Source organism: Lutjanus erythropterus, chromosome 16 (assembly GCF_056507025.1).
Source record: "Lutjanus erythropterus isolate fLutEry1 chromosome 16, fLutEry1.hap2, whole genome shotgun sequence".
Taxonomy (NCBI): domain Eukaryota; kingdom Metazoa; phylum Chordata; class Actinopteri; order Lutjaniformes; family Lutjanidae; genus Lutjanus; species Lutjanus erythropterus.
Window position 1 is genome coordinate 20,623,088 of NC_139332.1, and position 22,698 is coordinate 20,645,785.

Here is a 22,698-nt window from a genome sequence, read left to right on the forward strand (position 1 = left end):
AGCCAACATCTGCAACTAGTTCCTCCTCACCATCATCAACCACTGTTGACTCCACCCACTGACACTGTTAGGGGCCCGCGGCGTTCACACATAATTAGACAATCGGAAGGCCCATAAATGTGAGTGTTTTTCACACACTTTATCTTTCATCGATGATATTAACGTTTTTGACAATAGCCAATAGACACACGCGCACTAATAGGCTATTTACAGCATGGTCAGCGTATTGATCTGTCTGAGCCGTGATGCGGTCCAACAGGTGTGCCACTGTGATGTGGCACCGGCCGGTGGTGGAAGCATTCAGATCCTTTACTTAAGTAAAAGTAGGGCAGCTAACACCACACTGTAAAAACACTCTGATACAAGTAAACGTCATTGTTACATATTACAGGTCCTCGATTTCGTGGAAAGCAGGTGGTAATTAGATAGTGACATATCAGACATTTTTGAGTATCTGTACTTTACTTAGTATTTATTTATTTATTTATTTATTTATTTATTTTTGAAACTTGTGACTAGACAAATATTGTACTTTTGACTCCACTACATTTCTAGGAAGGCTGTCGTTACTCGTTTTTCTTTTCTAAAACGCAATTGGCCAGATGCCGTGTTCCTCACAGAAAGAAACCAATCACAGTTCCTGCTCTCAACTGAGACTGATGTAAAAACAGAAATATGTCACCCAGGCGCTCCATAACAAGCACAAGTGGGCTCTTCCTCTTACATTCAAACAAAGCTCAGTAATGGCAACAACAGGAGAAAGACAAAATTAAATCTCAAGATCGTATTCTAATTATAAAAAAGAGAAATAATTCTTGTAATATTGGATTGTTTTTATTGGGGTGGGGTCATGGTAGGTGGTAATTAGCTGACATGAAATTTCAATCAAATGAGCCCCAAATTACCTTAACATTTACCCTCAACTTTCTCTATTTTCTCTATATTTTCCAGAGATGTAATACTATTCATTTGATACAGGGAACTCATTCATATCTAATATTCACAGCAGGGCAGCAGGGGATGAATTGCAACTGCTTCCCTTATTAGTAATGTTTGCATAACAGGAATGTAACTGAATTGTTACAGCATAGTTTCAAAGCAGTGTTTGTCTTACTTCTGCTCATAATGTAAGGTTAACTTCTAACTAATTTCTGCTGCTGAGCTCCCTCGTTTTTCCACAATGTCTTTAATTTTATCTGTATGTATCTCCCCATGTTCTTTTTCTGTTTTGCCCCCATCAACATTTTGCCCCTGCAGCCAGCAATGGAAGCAGCCTGAAAGAAAACAAACAGGACAACTGACAGACACAAACACTGGAATAATGGAGTGCACTGATCATGTTACTTAAGTAGAAGACGCGAGTTTGGTCAGGACATTGTATCTTAAAAGTAAATGTATTCTGTGCAGAGAAATGTCTCCCATGCAGGGGTGAAGTATAGACAGTGCGGGCAGTGCAGTTGCACTGGGGCCCATGGGCTGGGGGACTGTAGAAAGGCCGGGTCATCCAACAGAGAGCAAGCCCTTGCAAGTGATTCAGATTGCCATCTCAGAAAAACACCTGTGTTCAAGGAAGAAGTCATATTGTCTTGAATACTGCACCATTGGCAATATATGTCCTGAAAAAGGCAGACCCATCTCCAATTTTTAAATTTTTTTTAGTATTTTTGTTGCATATAAATATGCAGTTATGATTGCTGGGTAGTATGTATGTTGATGTTGTTCCCAAAGTGACATCTTCGTAATGCCTGGTTTGCCCAACCAAAAGTCCATACCTCAAAAGTTTTACAATCAGTTGGTTCTGAGCGGCCAATACTTGTTATGTCCAAACACATACAGAATAAATCTATAAGCGCCTCTCTTTTCTATCTTGTTGCCTAGATACTTTATGTTTCAATGTTTTAAATCAACTTAGTGTGTCACTATGCTATTGTGAAATGTTAAAGATGATGACTAAGAAGATGACAATTATATACAGCTACACTTCTCGATCATTTTCTCTCTGTGTGTGACAATATGGAGGGAAACTTCCATCATGAAAAATTATTTCAATTATTATTGATTATCAAAATAGTTGTCAATTAATTTTCTGTCATTGGAGTATAACTGATTAATCAACTAATCATTACAGTTCTGTTTGACTGTTAAACTGTTGGGTTATTTAATTTGTAAACTGTTAAATCTTAATTCGTATATCATCTAAAGCTGTCAGATGAATGAAGTAAAAAGCACAATATTTCCCTCTGAGATATAGTGGAGTAGAAGTAGAAAGTGGCAGAAAATGCAAATACTCAATGTACTTAACAGCCATATTCTTAATATTATTCTTAAGTTGTTTTTATATGTGTATTTACCTCATCTATGCCTTTACTTTAATCTGTTAAATTGCACATAATTTTAATCTTGTTTATTTATAGTCTATTTTTATACTCAGATCCAGTTCTCGGTTCTTCTTTGTAAAGTCAATTTTTGTTTAAAATTTGTGCCCCAACTTGAACCATTTCATCCATTTGTTCTTTGAATGTCACATCAAACCTACAACATTATTGCAAACCGCAACAAAAAACACGCGCTGTATCTTGTTTTTGTACCTTTTTGTATCTCATTGCACTTTTTGTGATGTCTGAATGTTGCTGCATTCATTCTTTGTTTTCAAACCCTCTAGTGTTAATGAGTGACCATTCATAAGGTCATACTCTTGACATTTGTGAATCGTTTCAAACAAACAGTACATACGTAACTGCTTTGTTATCTATGCAAACATATGCCGTTTGATAAGGGACATGTCGTTGGAGTTGGTATATACTGTAGTGGAACTTACTTGTCTTGCTTATACATACCCTATAGTTGGACCCAGGGGTGTAGTGGGAATGGGGTGTGGGTGGGGGGATAAACCCAAGTAAAATCAGTTTATCCACCTCATTGAAATGAGGCTGAGAGTTTAATCATCTATTTTCAGATCAACTGTGTAAATCAATGAGAGAAAACAAGTTTAGCCACCTTTGTATTTACCATTACACCCTGGGGACCTCATGCATAGATTTAGCTGCTGGTAAAAGAAGTACAAACAGACCATTTACTGGAAAAAACCTGTGAATTAACCTGGACATGTCCTGCTGAATGTCTCTCTTGGTTTCCATCAGGCTGTGCATTCCTAAACTCATATAAGTTAAGATTTGCTGCCATCTAGTGATTGTTGTTTTAGTGATTCCACCCTCTTATTTGGGAGTCTATATGTGATCATCAGTATTTTCTGCAGTTACAAACAAATGATTGCTGGTATGATTTGGCTGTTTGATTGTATTCGTGGATTATATAGGGTGCTTTAGGTTTTGGGTGTCATCAAATGAGCTACATGAGGACTGGATAACTGCACGGAAACATGTTCCTCTACTGAATGATTTCTTGCAAGGAAGTACCTCAAACCTAGATTGGATGACAACGTTCAAAATAAAGAATGCTAAATCTAAATGTTATTCTTTGTAGAGTCATTCTTCACCTTTCAGCACCATGGACAGAGAGTGTGGCTGTTCTGCTCATCACCACAGAAACAAAGAGGGAAACACCCACACTGCTGAGGGCCTGAACTCTCCAGCACAAGGGGACATTGGATTTGTCAGGCCTTTGGTTAGGAGAGGCGCGTCAGGGGACTGTGGTAGCCAATATGCTCGAGGAGGCACATAAACGCTCATTACTGACCCAGTGTCAAGCCAATCACATTACATATTAAGACTTCCTGCCATTAATTTCAAAATAAAGCCATCTAATATGGTGCATCTTAATGTTGCGCTTGGGTGTGTTGTGGGTAATAACACAGTTTGTTGGAGAGGTGTATAGTACCAAATACCAAAATGCTGATCTGTTAACAGTGAAGATTCTTGGCACAATTATAAGTAACTATGAGCCACTGTCGAGTTGTCTCTCTGCTAATTGTCATCACAAATCTGGAGACTCACTTCAGGTCCATTTTAGCACCAAACAAGCTGGCAACTCCTGACACAAAACATAAAACATATCTAATCTGATGTGCACTGAGGCCTCTTGGTTCAGCCACATGTCAGACAGGTACAATGTTAGAGTTATTAAAAGTTGTCTACAACCTTAAATTCTGCAACAGTTATCATTTACGACAAAACCCAAAGATATTTAGTTTAGTGCAAGATAAAAAAACATAAAAAAAAGTGGTGTCAAATGGCCCGAACCAACCTGCCAAAGAGCCCAATCCAGCCCACTGGATGACTTTACAAAGTGTAAAAAAAATAAAATAAATGCAACGCTATCAGTAATTCCAGACCAAAATACAGTTCTCTGGGGAAAAAAAACCCAAAACAAAACAATGAATAGTTATTATTGTCATTTTTAAATATATTGAACATTGTGCAAATATTGTCAATCAGCATCTTAAATTCAAAATAATCTCTATCAGACATGTCTTAAAACAATACTGGTGAAACCCTATAGGCACTGCCAAAACTTTTGTTTTGTAAATGCTTTGTAAGGCAACAGATAATTTTACCATGTGCCTCATTAGCTTCCACTTTAGTAGGTGTTGTTTGGCAATGCCAGCACTGCTACACATGAGTGGAAATGTCTGGAAAATTAAATTAATCATTAAAAAAAAAAAATGGAGGTGTTTTTTAATTGACAGGTTGCATGCCACAATGGCTTTACTGGTCCGGCCTACTTCAGATCAAATAAAGTGATTATTACACCCTCAGACTAATTAATTATCAAAATAATTGCGGATAAACTTCGATTAATTTTAAAATCATTGTTGTTGTTATCAAATTAAGGTATAATGATCTTATCTAGGGCTATATTAAAACTGTGTCAGTCCTTGTCTTCATAATGGGACATGTTTATATGTCTTTTATTCTGAAGAGTGTGCCTGCTCACTTCCGCATGTATCCTAGTTATTTCGCGCGGACTTAACAGAGCTCAGTACAGACCACCAGGCGCACCGGCAGCCCCCGTCTCTGCTGACTCAGTGCCTTACCAGCAGTCCCTTCACCCCGAGATAACAGCATCCAGCAACCGACGCACATCCTCCGGCCAACCCGCTCCGACACCACCGCATACAGACATGGCTAAGACCGCAATCGGTGAGTTTTACACTCATAATCTCTTTATTTTTTCTAAGATAACAGTGCTTTCGCAGGTTTGAGGATGCTGGGAGGCTGTGGCGACACCCATGGCACAAAAGGATGCTGAGGGTGGATGAGAGGGAGCGGCCAAACTCCTCTGCAAGTCCTTAAAATTATTAAGTTGCATAACTGAGGCGTCATTAATCGAATTTTCCTCTTCTTCAGTCTTTATCTCAGTCATTTTTGTGGCGTTTGGATGATCCGAATTCCACATTAGTGCTGATCAATATGAACCAATTGGGAATTCAGTTTCATATCAGTGACGCATATTTTTTTAAATTCAGTTTAAAGCAAGAAAATTGAAAAGATTGAATCAATATAGGCGCAAAAAACATTTATTTTTTCCTGCTCACACAGCAGCATTTGGTCGATGCCTGCCTGCCGCACCTGCCCCTCACTGCCTGACTCAGAGCCGTGCAGCATAATGCAGCGCCAGCGACCCCACCCAACATCTCCTCCGCTCCCTTCAAAGCAAAGAGGCAGCCAGCCGCTCTGCTCTGCTCTGCTCTGCTCTGCTCTCTCCACGCAGGGTGTGAAGGAATATCTTCACCATGACCAATCTCCTTATAAAAACTGGGCCATCTTATGTAGCTGTTAGTGTGTAAAGCTGCTGCTGAACCAATTTTGTGGGTGACCGCTAAAGGCATGAATGAGAGAGATGGGGAGGGGAGGAGGAAAAAAGAAGAGCATCCTTTTCCAGAATTGCTTTGCAGTCGAGGGAAGAATTTACGACTGGCGATGAAAATGAATGTCGTCTCAGGAAGATCAGACTCCAATCCTATTAGAGAGGTTATAGACTGTGAATGTGGCCTATTATGTTCCATAACTGTATTATTATTATTAGGCCACAATGGTAGAAATATATGGAGAAATAAAACGAGATTGCGTGTTCGAGCAGTTGGTGGGCACTGTTTTGTGTCAACCTTTGATTTTTCCACATGAAGGCTTCATTTATTTTTTGGATTTGAATGTTGAAACATATCACTTTCCTACAGCCATATCTAACATTAATGAAAGTTTGTTTTAAGGGTATTTAAAGTGAAATGGTAGAAATTTATGGAGAATTAACAGTGAGATTGCATGTTTTAGCAGTTAGTAGGCTTTTGATTTCCACATCAAGGCCTTATATGCTGTATTTATTGGTGGGTTAGAATACTTAAACCTATGAGCTGTCTTAGGCCAACATTATGAAGTGTGTTTATCTTAAGGGCATTTAAAGTGCAGTGTGTGTGGCCAGTCTAGGAGGTAGTGTTTGTTTTCTGGTTGACTAGGCCCTTGATGGATGAAGGGGCATGCAGACAGACAGACAGCACTGAGGGTCCTGGTGTCTGCACTGGGGGACATCTAAACCTTGACTGTTAGCTCTATATTTATTCCCCTCTCCTCCTCCTCCTCCTCCTCCTCCTCCACCTCCTCCTCTTCCTCCTCCTCTACCGCCTCCTCTCCTCTCCTCCATGATTTGAGCTGTGGACAGGCAGAATGGGATGGGCAGGGAGCAGACACTCGGCGAGAAAGCATGCCAGTCAGCGCCCAGCAGGGCATTGAGTTCATGGCGGGTTGCTCAATATTTTAGGAATGCATTTAAGGACTAAAAGCAGGGCTGCACAGTTATTCAAAATATTATCAAAACCGCAATATTCAAGCTGGAATTTTTTTTGATAGAGGTAAAATGTGCGACAAAACAGCATTATGACGTTCTGTAGTACTGCAGAGATACCTTGGCCTACAAATCTTGTTCTAGAACTAGATGATAGAGCGTCATATCGTCATGATTTTATTAGGTTTTTTGTTTTCTGAAAATGTAAATTGTAATGCAAAAATGATCATTCCTACTAATTGTGAAGCATATGGCAATTACTTTTTTTTTTTTTTTTTACAATATTGTGTAGACCTAACTAAAAAGGCAGGATTAATACCCCTGTACGTATGTGCATTTGTTGTTTTTTCATTCTTTAGAGGAAAGCTAAAGATATAGACACCCTAAAGCCTCTATGTTACAGATCTATCAACTGTCCCACTGACAAACTCGTGCTCAGGGCCACTCCTGTGTGCATTAAGGCCTCCAAGCACTTCTTTTCCTGATCCTTATCATAGCACACTTGTCATATCCAATTAGGTGTGGCCATTCAGCTGCTTCCCTAAAAATCAATTCCTGAAGCTTCTCAGGCCATCGAACCATCAATTTTCAAGCTAGTCATGTACAAAATTCAGCTGTATATATTTCTCATGTTATCATCTGCATCGCCATTGTTGTAATGGCCCCGTGTGTGCATAAAGCTCCTGAGTCTCCCGGACCCATAATTCATCCTGATTTATCACTGGGTCCCATCGATCAATGCGGCACACTCCCATTACTGGTTCAGATGACTGTTGCTCTTTAAAGGAGGAGGTGACATCAATCCAGCAGTTGTGATGGTGCGGCCATATGCTCATGATCTGTTTGTCATTGGTGATAATCAGCATCTGGGTGAGATGGGTCAGACATTTTTGTGTGGTAATTTGACAAATTTGATTTTCTCTGATATTCTCATGTTGTGTAGCAGATTCTGGACATTTCACACTCCATTTTTTTTTTTAGGTATTTGGCAGTGGCGCAGTATCATTCTGCATGTTTAATAAACTGATCCGGAGCTGAAACAATTAATCAGTCCACTATTTTAATAATAGGTCAATCATTTTAGTCATTTTTCAAGCATAAATGCCAAAAATTCTCTTGTTGTAGCTACTCAGTTGTGAGGGTTGGCTGATTTTCTAGGTTTTATGTGACATTAAACTGAACATCTGTGGGTTTTGGAGTGATTATCAGACAAAGCAAGAGATTTAAAGGCCTCACCGCTGATCTCCATAGATGGGCCCGGGGTGCGGTTGATAGCAGGCCACTATTATGATCGGTCAATTATTCAAGTAATTTTTCAAGCAAATTGCCCCCAAATTCTCTTGTGACAGCTTCTGCATGATGAGGATTTGCTCATTTTCTTGTTTTTTTGTGATAATAACCTGGGCATCTATAGGGCTTTTAAATGATTGTCAGACACAACAAGACATTTGAAGTCATCACTGATATGAGTATTTGCATGATTATCTGCCATTTTATAAACCAAAAGATTTGTTTATTCATTGAAAATGATCTTTAGTTGCAGTCCTACATCGATCTCCTTGGACGGACACAGGGTGTGGTTGATAGCTGGTTACTATTTTGATTATAGGGCTATCATTTAAGTCGTTTTTAAATTAAAAATGACACAAATTTTCTTGACACACCCTCTCATGATTGTTCACTTACAGCTTTGGGCTTTTAAATAAGCATAACAAGACATCACCACAGGATTTAGGAAAATGACATGGGTATATTTACAATTATCTGGCATTTTCGAGACCAAAAACTTTATCACTTAATTGAAAATGAGCTTGAGTTGCTGCCCTGCACTGATCTCCTTGAATGGACACAGGGTGTGGTCAAAAGTAGGCCACTATTTTGATCATCGGACAACCATTTATGTCGTTTTCCAAGCAAAAATGACAAAAATGTCTTTTAAAAACTTATCAGTTATGAGGATTTGTTGCTTTTCTTGGTTTTATGTTATACTAAAAAGAATATCTTTGGGTTTTGAAATGATTGTCAGACAAAACAAGATATATGAAGACATCACCCTGGGCTTTGAGACAGATATTTCTCAAATTTGTAAGTGAAAAAATGTATTGATTAATTGAAAATGATCTTTAGTCACAGCCCTACATCAATCTCCTTGGACGGATACAGGGTGGAGTTTAGGAAAAACTTGCCAGCAGCCCATCCCTCCTCCAGCAAATGACTGGACCTGCCCACGGTCATCTGGGTACCACAAGGTTTCCTTTGATAGCCAATTTTGCCGTAGTAATACCTTCATAATTTTGCCATGCTGTAAAGGGCCTGTATGATGCCAAACCCATTCTGCTGCTGGGTTATAGGAGCCAGGAGGGCAGAAAACTCATATATGCAGGGTCACATTCTGATGGTAGTTTGCTCATAGCCATTTAAACATTGTGTTTCATATATTTTGAGCAAAAAAACACAAAATCTTTTGCTAATTGTTTGCCATTCTCTTTCTAAATTCTTATAGTGGGGATTTGGGCCTTTAAGAGGAAAAAAAAGGAGGATGAAGAGTGTGGTTGATAGAAATAAAGGAAGAAAAGTACCAAACTGAGGTGTGGTGGTGGTTCGTGCAGAATTGAATCTCCCAGGAGGAGATGCAGGGAGTGTAGGAGAAAAATGGAGGCAGATATGAAAAAACTGGGATTGAGAGGGAGAATACATCAGCAACAGATGAAACGACGGTGGCTTGGGGGATGCGGAGGGTGCTGGTGAAGAAGAGGGATGCTTGCGGGGGAGGAGGTACAGTAGATATTGATGATCTGTGCTCTTTGGCTGATGGATTGAAAAAGGAAGTGCAGGCTGTGAGTCTGTGGTCGGGACAGGAGGAGGATGCAGAGCTGACTGGTTGAAACCAGCCTGCTGGAGTGGAGAGGAGTGGGAACATTAAAGTGATGTCGTCGTGTCTGTCTGGAATTATTTTGTCTCATCTCAGATTGACAGAAGAACCTGACCCAGCAGTGAGGTTGAAACGCAGCCAGTATCTTTGAACAGATGCTGGTGTTTGGACACTTCCCTGCTGTGGAGTGTCATTCTGGATCATTTGTCATTTTTATGTGTCTGATCCGCCGGGGATGAGCTTATTACTACAGAAGGAACAGATCTTTTCCTCTCAGGAGAAATACAGCAGCAATTTCATATTTTTGCACAACAGAGAATCTCATATATTTTTGATTAGGGATATAAAAGAAAAATCCCCATGGCTCTGTGTTAGAGAGCTGTTTCAATTTACAGTGAGCGCTTATCTGGCAAGATAACAAAGACACGAAACTTACTCTGATACAGGCATAGTAAAATCCAAGATGTCCTCCCTCAAATAAAATCTGACGAACTGGAACAGAGTTGCAATGAATGGTCATTTCTTCAAGTAAAAATGTCAGACATTTGATGGTTCCAGCTCCACAAATATGAGAATTCACTGCTTGTCTATGCTGTAAATTGAATATTTTTGTGTATTGGATTTGCGATTGGACAAAACGTGGCATGATATGGGGTTTGGGCTTTCTCACAGTTTTTTATGTTTTATAGATCCAGTGATTAACCAATTAATCAGGAAAACAATCATATTAACCTATTAATTGTTTATTGCAGCTGTAAAAATTAAAACTAAATGTTCGTGTTTTTATAGTCTCTATTCATTGATTTGTGATCCCTTACAGTAGCTACTTCTCACAAAAAAGGAAACTAGGGCTGCAAATGACAATTATTTTCATTAGCGATTCATCTGTTGATCATTTTCTCAATTAAATGATTAGTTTGCTCCATAAAATGTCAGAGAATTGTTAAAAATGATGATCAGTATCTCAGGTTGATATCCTCAAATGCCTCAAAGATATTCAGCTTACTTTCACAGAGTACTAAAGAAACCAGAAAACCTCCAACTAATGGACTAATTTTTTCAGATCAAAAGGAAACCAAGGTATCAAATAACATTAGAAAAGCTACTGGATATCCCTCCTTACCAATCCAACACCATAACCGCAGCAAATAATACTCACAATAAAGGAAGAACATTAATAATAACATTAACAGTAATAGCGATGCATTTGATTGAGAAATTTGAAATAACAGAAAAGAAAGGAAAAGGAAAAAAAAGCGGAATTAAATAAGTAGGTGAAAAAAATATGCAAAAATAAAATAACTTAAAAAGTTGAATATAATAGAAGAGCATAAAGTAGAACAAGAATGAGCTACAAGAATTAGTCATTTTGTGGGTAAAAATGCCAAACATGAGATGATTCAAGCTTCTCAAATGTGAATAAGTGCTGCTTCTCTGTATGTCATGTCATTTTAAATTAAATATAATTGGACTGTTACTTGGAAAAATAAAGACATCTGATGACATTCCCTTGGGCTCCAGGAAATATATGTTTTATAGACCCACAATTAACTGATTAATCAGGACAATAATGTGACTAATTGTTTAGTTGCGGCAACTAAGCCACAAATCTCAATCTAAATGTTCAGTTTGAAAGGATTATTGAAAGCAGAAAAGGCCCCACCCAGAACTTGGCAGCAACCACTAAACAATAATCTGTGCTGATCCGCTCCATGAGCACTTAGCCCAAATTACCTGCTCCGCTGAAGTGTTAACTGTTCAAGTCTTCAGCTGTCAAGTGAGCTCGTGTGTGGGAGAAAATGGCTGCTGGGGTCTTGACGTATACGCAGCACTTAATGAGCAAGTGACAACCCCTCCAAATGTTCCCCCTCTCTTGTCAGCAGAAATGGTGCAGTCCGCTAATTACGAATTAAAGTGCTATCCACCTGAGGTGGCTGCTTCCATTAGCCCGTCCTGGGGGCAGTTGATGGCAGCTGCAAGTCCCACGGGGAGCACTGGGAGACGCCCCCTCTGCTGTTTTTTTTAATCCTCCTGTCTGACTGTTTATATCAGAGAGGTGTTACCATGATTGTAAAGCCACACCCCAACATTTCTCCATCTTCCTCCATCAGTTATTTCCTTTCATCTGAGAGAAATCTCACGAATTTCTATTTCTACGGCTGAAATGTACAGTTATTTTTGTTATTGATTAAACTATCGATTGTTTTCACGATTAATTGTTTAATTAAATAATTGTTTCATTTCAAAAATTAAAAAAAAAATTACATCAAAAATACATGAAAAAATTTCCCTAACCCTAAAGTGACTTCTTCAGATTGCTTCCTTTGTCCAACCAACAGCCCAAAACCCAAAGACTCATCACTGACAATCATAAATGACAAAGAATAGCAGCAAATCCTCACATTTAAGCAGCTGTAACCAGTGCATTCTTTGATATTTTTTGACATTTGCTGAAATATTTGACACAAATTTTTTTTTCAACTGAATAATCGATTAATTGATTATTCATTGCAGCTCTATCTGTTTCTCTAGAGCTGCACATTGCATCTGTATTTGTTCAGCTAATAAAATGACCTGTATCTGCATCTGTTCAACCAACATAATTATTTGTACGTGTTCAACCAACAAAATGATCTTTGTCTGTATCTGTATTCGGATAAAAGACCGAAGTCGTGTTAAATGAGGCAGATGTTTTATTTTCTAACCTGATATTCATTGTTGCATATTAAAACACTTGACTTGAGTCAATATTAGAATATAATTATTTATGAAATATATTTCCAAATCGCCTTACTGCATTTTTAATCTCTTTCTTTTTTGTTCTAAGTTTTAACCAACCAAGTTTTATGACCTGAAACCCAACTGGGGGACATTGAGCAATAAGATTTTTTTTTAAAGTTTCATAAACTCAAAGATTATAATTTGCATTGGAAATAGAAACTCTTTACAGATAGACACACAGACAATTATTATTATTATTATTATATATATTATACTTGCTTAAAAATAATAATTTTCCGAAATAATAACAAATGTATTTGGATAGAAGAATATCTGTTTCCATCACATTATTTGTGCTTTTCTGATTAATGTATTTGTATTCCGATGCATCCTTAGTCTCTACCAAACTCCATCTTTATCTCATTCCTTCTCAACCCCTCTCTCCTTTCATCCAGAATTTCTTTGTATTTTTTGCACCCCCTGCCGCACCCCACCCTCTCACACTACTTCCTCCTCAGGGAAGGGGTTAACAAGGCCATCAGAGAGTAGTGAGAGCTACATCTGAGAGTTGATCACATTACTGTGGCGTCTGCCAGTCTGCGGGGCAGAAAGCGAGACACAGAGAGAAGAAGAAGAAGAAGAAGAGAGAGTAGGCAGGGAATATGAGCAAAGAGGAGGATTTGGATTAATCATACTGTACACCGTACCCCACCATGGAGAAGCTCTTTCACAGTAAATCTCATTTCTGGCTTTGCTACTGAAGCCTCGCTGCAAATCATGAATCAATGTGGCACACTTCAACCCTGCAGGCCTTGTGCTCTGGGTGATGGATTATGCCGTAATATGACAGTCGGCATGCAAATCTGCACCGTGAGGCAGTGTACCTTGACAGAACACAGCAGCCATGTGCTAAAAGCAGAATATTTCACAACCTGCAGTGTGTTGCAGATATTTTTGCCGTTCTCCCTGCTGGGACTGCTGCTGCTGAACTCTGGGCTCACATTACAAAGTAGTATGTGCCAAAAACACAGGAGTAAAAAGGAAATCAAGGTTAGACAAGGTTGGTTGTTCTTTGCTTTTCTGTTTTTTCACCATTTGCCCCTTGGAGCACTTTGTCCCTCTCTATTGAGCTGGGCACAGGTTGCCAGATACAATCATTGTGATTTAATGCCAGCTTTGCGTCAGTGTTATTAACTTTTTGGACCATAAATGGACAAGGGGTGGACAGTCATATTGCTGGGTTATGCTGATAAGCTAAAGCCTTGCATATTAGCCTCTATCCATAATCCACAGACAAAAACGATAAGAAATAATCCAAAGATTATCCAGATATCTATTGTAAATCCTGTTTTTTTTTAAGTTTATTTAATTAATACAGGCAAATAATTCATGTAGCACTTACAACAATGTGAAGACGTTAAAGTATAATTCCCAGTGCCATTACCAATACAATTATAAAGTGAAATATACATATGACAGATAGAGCAGGCTCTTTAGAGTTTTATATAAGATAGTCCCACTCTTCCCAAGAACAAACTTTTTCCCATCTTTTCCCAAGCCATTATTTGATGTAGATAACTAGCTAGTTAGCCAGTATTTTGCTAAGGTTAGCTAACTTCATGTCTCTTTAACAAGTTCCCCAGCAACATCTTTTAACCATCTTCAGAATATGGTTTTCTTTTCAATGTAGACAAGCCTATTACAAGTTGCTGACTTAAGTAACAAGCTTACTCAACTGTTATTGGAGCACAGAGCAAAAAGGGGTGGGACTTAGGAAGGGTCAGTTGATTTGAAAAAGCTGAATTCATCATTTGTGTGTCACCCATTGAGTTAATTTTTTTTAAGTTAGCCCAACCATTCTCTTTTTTTCAGTGTGTTTTTAAGGACACTTCAGATTGGTTCTTGATTTAGCCTTAAATATAAATATTTGACCCTAACAAAATAATTGTATTTATTATATTTTATATCCAGAACCCACAATAGAATGTTTGCAGGTGCAAATGTAAAGTGAATGTCGAGTGGTCTTGTGATGGAAAATAAAAAACACACACATCTGATACTCTTCACCTCGTTACAAACCTGCATAATGATGATGTTGTTAAATGTTAAATATATTAAATTGTTTTTTAGTGGCAATAATTTTCAATTGAAAGATGCTAGAGTGGGAATCAATTGTGGGTTTGTAAAAGAATCCTGATTTCTTCCAAATTACCTGAAAATCAAAAACTAATCTCATTTTGTGTGTCTGCCAGAGAAGAATCAAGCTAAGTTTATTTATAGAGCACATTTAAAAATAACATTGACAAAAGTGCTTTACAAAGAGACTAAAAAATAACACAGAGAGAAGAGCAAATAAAAACACGAGAATCAAGTAAAACTACAGACAAAATAAATAGTAAATTAATAGAAAGCATATATAGATAAAAACATCACAAACAGTATTAGACAAATAACAAAATGCAGCATAAAATAAAAGATCTGAGAGGCAATAGGGCGTCGGTCTGGCTACGTTAATAAATAATAGACTAAAATGAAATGCATACCTAATGATGTGTGGAGAATCCTGTGGGCACGGCAGCGTCTTGGCTGTTGGGGAAATTAGGCCAAGTAAGAACACATCCATCCTGCTCCCCTCGCGGCTCAGTGAAAAAACAAAGGCCACAAAATGCCTACAAAACCCAGAGCGCTTCAGCTCCACAAGACGTCCTTTGATGAGGTTTTCTTTTTTGGAGGAGCTGATGAATAATTATTTTCCCCAAAAATCTGGATATTTACATCAAGGACCTCCTGCGGAGAAGAAGTGGGGCAAAGATGTTTCATGTTTTTGTGTGTTAGTAGGTTAATGATTTTGGATATGTGCATGGGTGTGTTTTTGCAGTGCAGGGAGTTTACACACAGCTGTCATGTTTACCTCCACAGCTTACAAAGAGAAGATGAAGGAGATCTCAGTTCTCTCGCTCATCTGCTCCTGTCTGTATCCCGAGACCCGCAAAAACATCATGGGCGACTTTGAGGGTATGTGGAAATCAGTCTAAACATTAAATACATTCACATTTGTATGTATATACATTTTCCCATATATATTCATACAGAAATACACACACACACATATATATACATGCCAGGCTTACATGTTAATCACAGTTAGAGTCATTTTGATATGTTTGTTATAACTTTATTTCTTTTTCATTAATGCACACACATGCAGACCTGGACATCAAGCCCATTAACAAGCGAGCCTCAGGTCAGGCTTTCGAGGTCATCCTGAAGCCGTCCTCCCCCGTGTCTGATGTTACCCACTGCATCACCAACCCCCCAAAGAGGGACCTGTCCCTGGAGGACATCCAGAAGAAACTGGAGGCAGCTGAGGACCGGAGGAGAGTAAGGATGTTTCCAATCATTTTTATTGCACTCAGGTGCCACATATCACTTTTCTTTAATGTGTGCCGAGACAAGAGCCACAAAACTAATTAAATTAAATAATTTCTGACCCAAAACAAAAGGTGAAATTCAGCTTCTTACCAGTAAATATGAGTTGACTTCCCTTGTCATCTAATTTGATTTCTGGTTGTTTGGTCAATTGTGCAAAACACTGACTGCAGCTGCAAAACTGCCATGAAAAATCTAATTTGGCTTTGGCTAATTCCCGTATCTCATTGATTTGAACGTCAATACAGTCAGTCAAGCAGCTGACACATCCAGCAATCCACTAACAAATCAATCACACAATCAATAACATAGTTTGACCTACAGTATTGGACATCTGGTGTTGGAAAAATCTGTCGAACATACAGCTGATGAAGGTGGAAAGGAGAAAAACTCTCTTAGGTTCAGACATTTTTATGCTCAGCATTAATGTGTGACTCTGATTAGTTGCACCGGCTCTGACTCACGCTCAAATTTTAGGAAAAATCAATGGGTGGTATTCGGTGAATCACTGCCTCGCAATCGACCCTTGCTCTATGACTCATTGTTTTTTGCTTCCCATCGCTCTTCGTCCTCCAGTCCCAGGAGGCGCAGGTACTTCGGGCCCTGGCTGAGAAGCGGGAGCACGAGCGCGATGTGCTGCTGAAGGCCATGGAGGAGAACAGCAACTTCAGCCGCATGGCCGAGGAGAAGCTCCAGCTGAAGATGGAGCAAAATGAGGAGAACCGGCTGGCTTTCCTGGCTGCCATGATGGAGCGCCTGCAGGAGAAGGTGAGGAGCAGGAGGGTAACCATGGTGTTAGATATATTGAAGTCATCACTCTAAGTCCTCTCTCCCCAAGAAATTTTGGCCAGACACTAAAGAAAAAGTCTCACAATTATTCTAATTATTTGGATTTTTAGCATTCTGCTTATTCCATTAATGATCCAGTTATATTTTCTGTACAGATATTTTCATTAATACAAACAGTAACTTCTAAATGCTGTTTACAAGCCATCACCACAATCAAAATTCTGGTACTAAAACTTATATTTATTTATTTATTTATTTATTTATAGGCACGCATTGAAACTAAAAAATGCCTACCTTTTAATTGTTGAACATTAACTCTTTGTAAAACACCCAAATCTACAGACAAATACGAGTACACAACCTCAGTGTCCTAAATTTTACAATTCATTCCTAGATTTAGTTACAGTATTAACTTTTAGTAAATCCATCATTAAGTTGCTAGTTGCTAGTTTCAGACTAGCGATTTACTACTTGGTTGCACCACAGTATATTTCTTAGCCAAAGACTTTGGTGATGTGCAAACCGATTGCGTGAAAAATAGCATCACAAGATGCAACATAACCACTATTTTATCTTACTGACCTACTGCTTTATATGCATGGATGTGTTTCAGAGTTAGTAGTGTTCATTTAGTTTAGGAGTGGGGAATATCTGATTACACTGATGTGACTGATGCTAAATCGCTAGTCATTTGTTAATTTGAGGTATATAATATTAAATTGGTGCAATAAAATTTGAAGTTTCACAAGTTAAAATCAATATTAAACAGCATTTTAATTAAGTGTCATGTCAGCCATTCTCCATATAGTGCTGCAGGGATGACATATTTTTACAGGCCAGCACAGACGTTAGCATCACTCTGGTTCCCTTCACAAAAACTCAATGGGATCATTCCACTGGATTTTGTATTAGTGCCAAAAATAACTCTGTGGCAAACTAAAGGCTATGATATTTACATATTTTATTCAGCAAGATAATCTTAAAATGAACATTGCTTTTATGATTTTTGAAACATAAATGCAGTCACCAGAAGCAAAAAAAAAAAAAAACAGGCTATAAATGAACTACACTACGGTCACGTGACTAAACGTCACCACCATTGCTTCTTCAAAATTCATGAGTGGAATATTAACTGATGTGTTTAATATTGCAGGACAACACATGAATATCTCTTAAGCTTGTGTTAACCACAGACCTTATTTCAGCCAAATAATGGAAAACAGGGCACAGAGGTGCCAATATGCTAACTAATTTCTGGGTTTTAGGACCGCAGCACTCTATTAGCTACCTCTTTTACTCTTCACTCTGAACACGTCACCTCATTATCTTTGTCAGTTGGTGCTGTTTGCTAACAGTTACTCTGGGCAGTTACAGAGTGCAAACACTCAGTTACAAGAAAAAGCTATTTTCTAACCTCTAGATCTCACTGAGATGAAGAATCTCTTTTTCAGTGTGGTGCAACCAGTTTTAACCTACTGTTGTGTAAACACTTTAATTGTAGCTATGCTCGTCTGAACTAAGGCAGTGCTGGTGCAACTGCAGATGGGGGCAGATATGATGAGAGGGAAATGAGGGACAGGAGAACGTAAAAAAAAAAAATAGGAAGCCTGGAGGGGTTTGACAAAGATACAGATGCAGTTTTGTGTGTGAAGGGTGGGAGATAAGAAATTATATGAGTGGGATGGAGGAGGACAGGAGGCAGAAAAAGGAAATGAAGTCAGTCATTACTGCAAAGGCCAAAGAGGAGAAATTGCGGAGTGTGCAAGAAACAAATGTCAGCAAAAGGCCTGGCAGCAAAGAAAAACATGGCCTCCTCACTGTGTTTGTGTTTTCTCCAGGAGAGGCATGCTCAGGAGGTGCGCAGGAACAAGGAGTTGAGAGAAGAAGTGGCAGCGTGAGAAGCCCCAGCAGGTTCTACGTCCCACCCCCCAAACCCCCCCGTACCACCACCCCCGACCCCGAGGAACACCCCGCTCCCCACCTTATCCCACATGTCCCCACCTCTCCACCCCTCCGCCATAACTCCCCCATACTACTATGAAACTACCACAGCCTGAGACGCCACCCCGAGACAGTGGGAGGTTCAAATGGGGTTGGGGGTGGACAAAAAAAAGCAAAAATAATTTAAAAAATAAAAATTAATGTCTCCCACCCACTCTTCCCAAAAAAGAATGTTTTTGCTCCGTTTCAAAATGAGAAGAAAAGAAAAAAAAATCAAATTGACAAAGCGACAGTGGGTATTGGTTTTTGTAAATACTTCTTTTTTTGTTATATACAGTACGATACAAGCAGCAAAAGTATTGATTGCAGTGTGCCATTTTTCTATATAAGTTTCCTCTCCTTGCATATATATGGATGTAATAATTTGTTCATTTCCATGTTTGTTTATTTCAGCCTGAGAATCATCTCGGGCGTAGGTGTTTGTTGTGAGTTTGCCAGCTAGCTGATGTTGTGCTGCGACTGGCTGTGTCCTCACAAGGTTCCGCATCCTGGCTCCGTTCCCTCCTTGTCCCCTCCTAGTGGGCACTTACTCATTTGACCCTGCAGATCTGGAAAGAAAATTGGATCTCTGTTTGGTCGGAGTGATTTTCCATCCACTTCATGCCAATGTTCCAATTAGCGAGGGACATGTGCAGGAAAGTTGGCAGAGGGAAAGGGGGCAGTTTGCTGCTTTTCTGTGGGGACTGCGAGCCATCGTTGCACATCTACTCCTGTGGGGTAGACGGTACCACAGGAGAACACTATAGCATTTAATGAGCCCATCCCCATCCTCCTTCCCTCCGTCTGCAACCTCTCCATCTCTACCACATATACATACATACCGTAGAAGAAGCACTCACTCACATGCTCTCCACATGGGCAGGCGTTTAGCCAATCATAGCACAGAGCTGCTCAGTAGGAGCTCGCTAAATTCTGTCCATCTGGCACCGGAAAAGCTCACATAACATCCCTGACCAATGGCGGGCCTCTTATATTCCTCAGTAACAAGCTTCCGATCACCAATCACTGTAATATACAACACAACTGAGGTTAAAGTGCATCTGAAGATCAGACTGTGAATCTTACACGGGAGAAAATACAAATAAAACTCACTTTTCCTCCGTTTCATTGAGGCTAGAGTAGTGCTCGACATCATCAGCGCCTACTGGAATCATTGCACTTCACTCAAACACACTGTCAATGCCACTGAAAGGTCGGCACGAGAAAGATATTGAAGCCATAACAGGTATCGCTGCAACAATGATCCATGAACACAGTATTGCCATCTGTAAAGGTGTATATGAGTGTATTAACGTATCCAAATAGTTTGTAACCAGGGGTGTTGAAGCCTGAGGTTGAACCCTGTCGGTCACGCACACACGATATAGGCCCATAGATGTGTGTGAGTGTGTGTGTGTGTGTGTTTCAGAAAGGGCGGGTAGATAAAGCGAATGTTTGTGCCATGTGATTTTGACCCGGTGAAGTGTAAACCAACAGCATTACAGTGTGTAACAGCTGTCACGAGTACATCACAGACAGTGACTATCCTACCTGCCTCTATCTCTCTTATCTCTCTCTCCTCTGTCCATTTGTGTGTTTCCCCCTCTCCACATATATCTTTGTGAGCAAGCAGTGGTTAATAAAGATTTGGGGTTCAGTGAATGAAACTGGTTTTAAGAGTGACTTCTTTCATGTAATACTGCGGTCATTTCCAGTGTAGAAATCCGGTAGTGCCGCTTGGTTTCATTACCATCTTGATATTTAAGGTTGAGATGAAATGGAAAAATGTCTTTTAACCCTTTTAGATCACATGCAAAGAATCTAATTTTAAAAAATCTAATTCAATTTGAATTTTTATATCAAAATCATGGAAAATCTCAAAATGTTTTCTTCTTGTAAGACAGAATACAATGTGTTTACAATAATCTCGAACCAACCAATTTCAACCAATCATATCACAGCACACATGTCAATCAGTCTTCAAACTTTACTGGTACAGACCTAAGGCAGATTCGTTAGTTAGCCAGCTAACAACAGTATGTTATGTAGGTGTGTTTTTGGGTCATCACCATGTCAAACCTTGTTGTGATTCCTCAAAATACTGTGGTTTTGTGCCCACTAACTAGAATCCATTCACTTTGGGGAAAATGTTATCTGTGACAGCAGATTATGAGCAAGGCATTTTATCGTGGACTGCTTCACCAGCTAGATAACGTTAGCTGCATGGACCATATGATGGGTTTGGGCCTGGATGCTATTAGCTACTGCAGAAGGTCCCTCCCTAACTGTCTGTTTTAACAGGGAATGTCGACTTAAATCCAGTGTTTCTCAAACTTTTTCTATGTTTTTCAGCAATGAACGATTCTGTTAAATATAGAGATATTTAATATAAAGTGTATAAAATGGTTTGAATGAACTCACATTTCCATTTTTTAAAAACTTATTATAATATCATTATTTTAGTTGTTATTCATAACTAATATTTTTTTAAATGAAAATTAAAAAATTATCACACACCCCCTGCAGTACTTCAAAGTACCCTTAGGAGTAGCTTGCTAGTAACCACAGGGATACAGCTAATGATTGTTTTCATTGTAGATTTACTGGTCTATTTTTTTAATAACCAAAAATCATTTATTCATTTGGTCTGTAAAAGCCTATATAAAACAAAAACAAAAACAAAAACAAAAAAGCTATGGAAAATGATCACAATTTGTAATTTCTATTGACCCTTTTTAAGACAGACATCTCAGAGCAAAAAAGCAACAGGCAAATAATGCTACTGATACTGATACTATTAATTAAACTATTTGCTGCTTCCACCACATCTGTATTTGACCCTTCACTGGTGTTCCTGTTCTTTGGTCTCAGTTGGTGAAGTACCATGAATGACCAGATGGTGGAGCCAAAAGACAAGTTGTCTCCACTAAAAATCTCATTGACCTTGTGGTTTTGGCTGCAGCGAGGCTTACATCACCACCTGGCCTTGCATCATTCTTGGTAATAAAGGAAAAAGGTTAAGGAGAGTGACGAGAGACATCAAAGGGGGAAAGACAGAGTGGACATTTTAGAGAAACAGGGGTATTTTGGCGTGTAAATAAACTTTTGGATCAGCAGAAGAGGGGATGGCGTGTAGCACTGAGAACAGAAGGTGCAGCTGGTGTGAGCTGAAACGATGGCAAAGGGACAATTTTCTGTTCTCTGCACACTTCCTTTCTCACACTTTTTCACTCCTTCTCTCCTGCTTTCTCTCCTTTGATCCCCCTGTTCTGTTTCTACACCCAACTCCATCCCTCCTTCCTCTCCTTCTTCATCCTCTTCCAACCTTCCCTCCCTCCTTCTTTCCTCCTCCTCTAGTTCCCACGCAGCACATGGGGCCAGCCGGGCTGCTATTGTCCAGGATATCCCCTCCTTGTTAATGGTTTCCTGTGCACACACAGAGGGCTGCTGAGAGAAACAAGCAGCCTCATCTGATACCAGGCGTTGCCACGTACTGCGTGTCCACACACACAAACACACACACACACACACACAAACTACAGGCATCAATGAGTAAACACACATTCACACCCACGTGCACAATCTCAAACACTCTTGAACAAACAGATATGCAAATGCACACACAACACACATAAAAAGACGCCGATAAAGCCACAGGTGATTTATCTGACCTCTTTTATTACAGGGAAGTTGTCATTACCACCAGCAACAACTCTGAAAAGCGGAGAAATCTGATTTTTCCTGGCTTTTTGTGCTTTGTACAACCATAAAATATACAAAGTTACAGTGAGGTTCACCAGGAGACACTGAAATCTCAGGTGTAAAACAGGAGTTAGTCTTTCTAAATGAGAAATAACTGAAATGTGTTGCCCTGTTTTATTACAACTGCTGTCACAGATACAAATTTAAGTTCCTACAAGTAAGTTTTAACTGGTTATGAAACTGTCTAAATATAACGGATGCCTCTATATGACCAATGTAAACAAATGAGACCATCAGTCTGTATAGTTATTCTTCATACCTGCCACTGGGTCGGCTTCTCCTTGAAATTAGATATTACGAGCCTGTGTTTACATTTTCACAGGCAAAGCTGCAGTGAATAGCATGTTAGCCTGTTAAAAAGAAGCAGGAGGAATTTTTTATTTGGATAGTTTTATTTTCAAAGTTAT

The 22,698-nt window shown here is 39.2% G+C and overlaps 1 protein-coding gene across 1 annotated transcript; it reads left to right on the forward strand.

Annotated features, from left to right (window-relative positions):
• Positions 1-4,931: 4,931 nt before the first annotated feature.
• On the forward strand, positions 4,932-20,196 carry stmn2b (stathmin 2b). The gene is made up of 5 exons (XM_084739022.1): positions 4,932-5,099; positions 15,251-15,346; positions 15,540-15,712; positions 16,337-16,528; positions 18,388-20,196. Exons 1-5 carry the CDS (start codon positions 5,081-5,083, stop codon positions 18,445-18,447), a joined length of 540 nt encoding a protein of 179 aa, XP_084595148.1. The 5' UTR covers positions 4,932-5,080; the 3' UTR covers positions 18,448-20,196.
• The last annotated feature ends 2,502 nt before the right edge of the window (positions 20,197-22,698 follow it).

Excerpts from the sequence above, each read along its gene's own strand:
- stmn2b (XM_084739022.1), top strand. Across the intron at positions 15,347-15,539 it reads CATCATGGGCGACTTTGAGG|ACCTGGACATCAAGCCCATT; the intron begins GTATGTGGAAAT and ends ACACACATGCAG. Across the intron at positions 15,713-16,336 it reads CAGCTGAGGACCGGAGGAGA|TCCCAGGAGGCGCAGGTACT; the intron begins GTAAGGATGTTT and ends TTCGTCCTCCAG.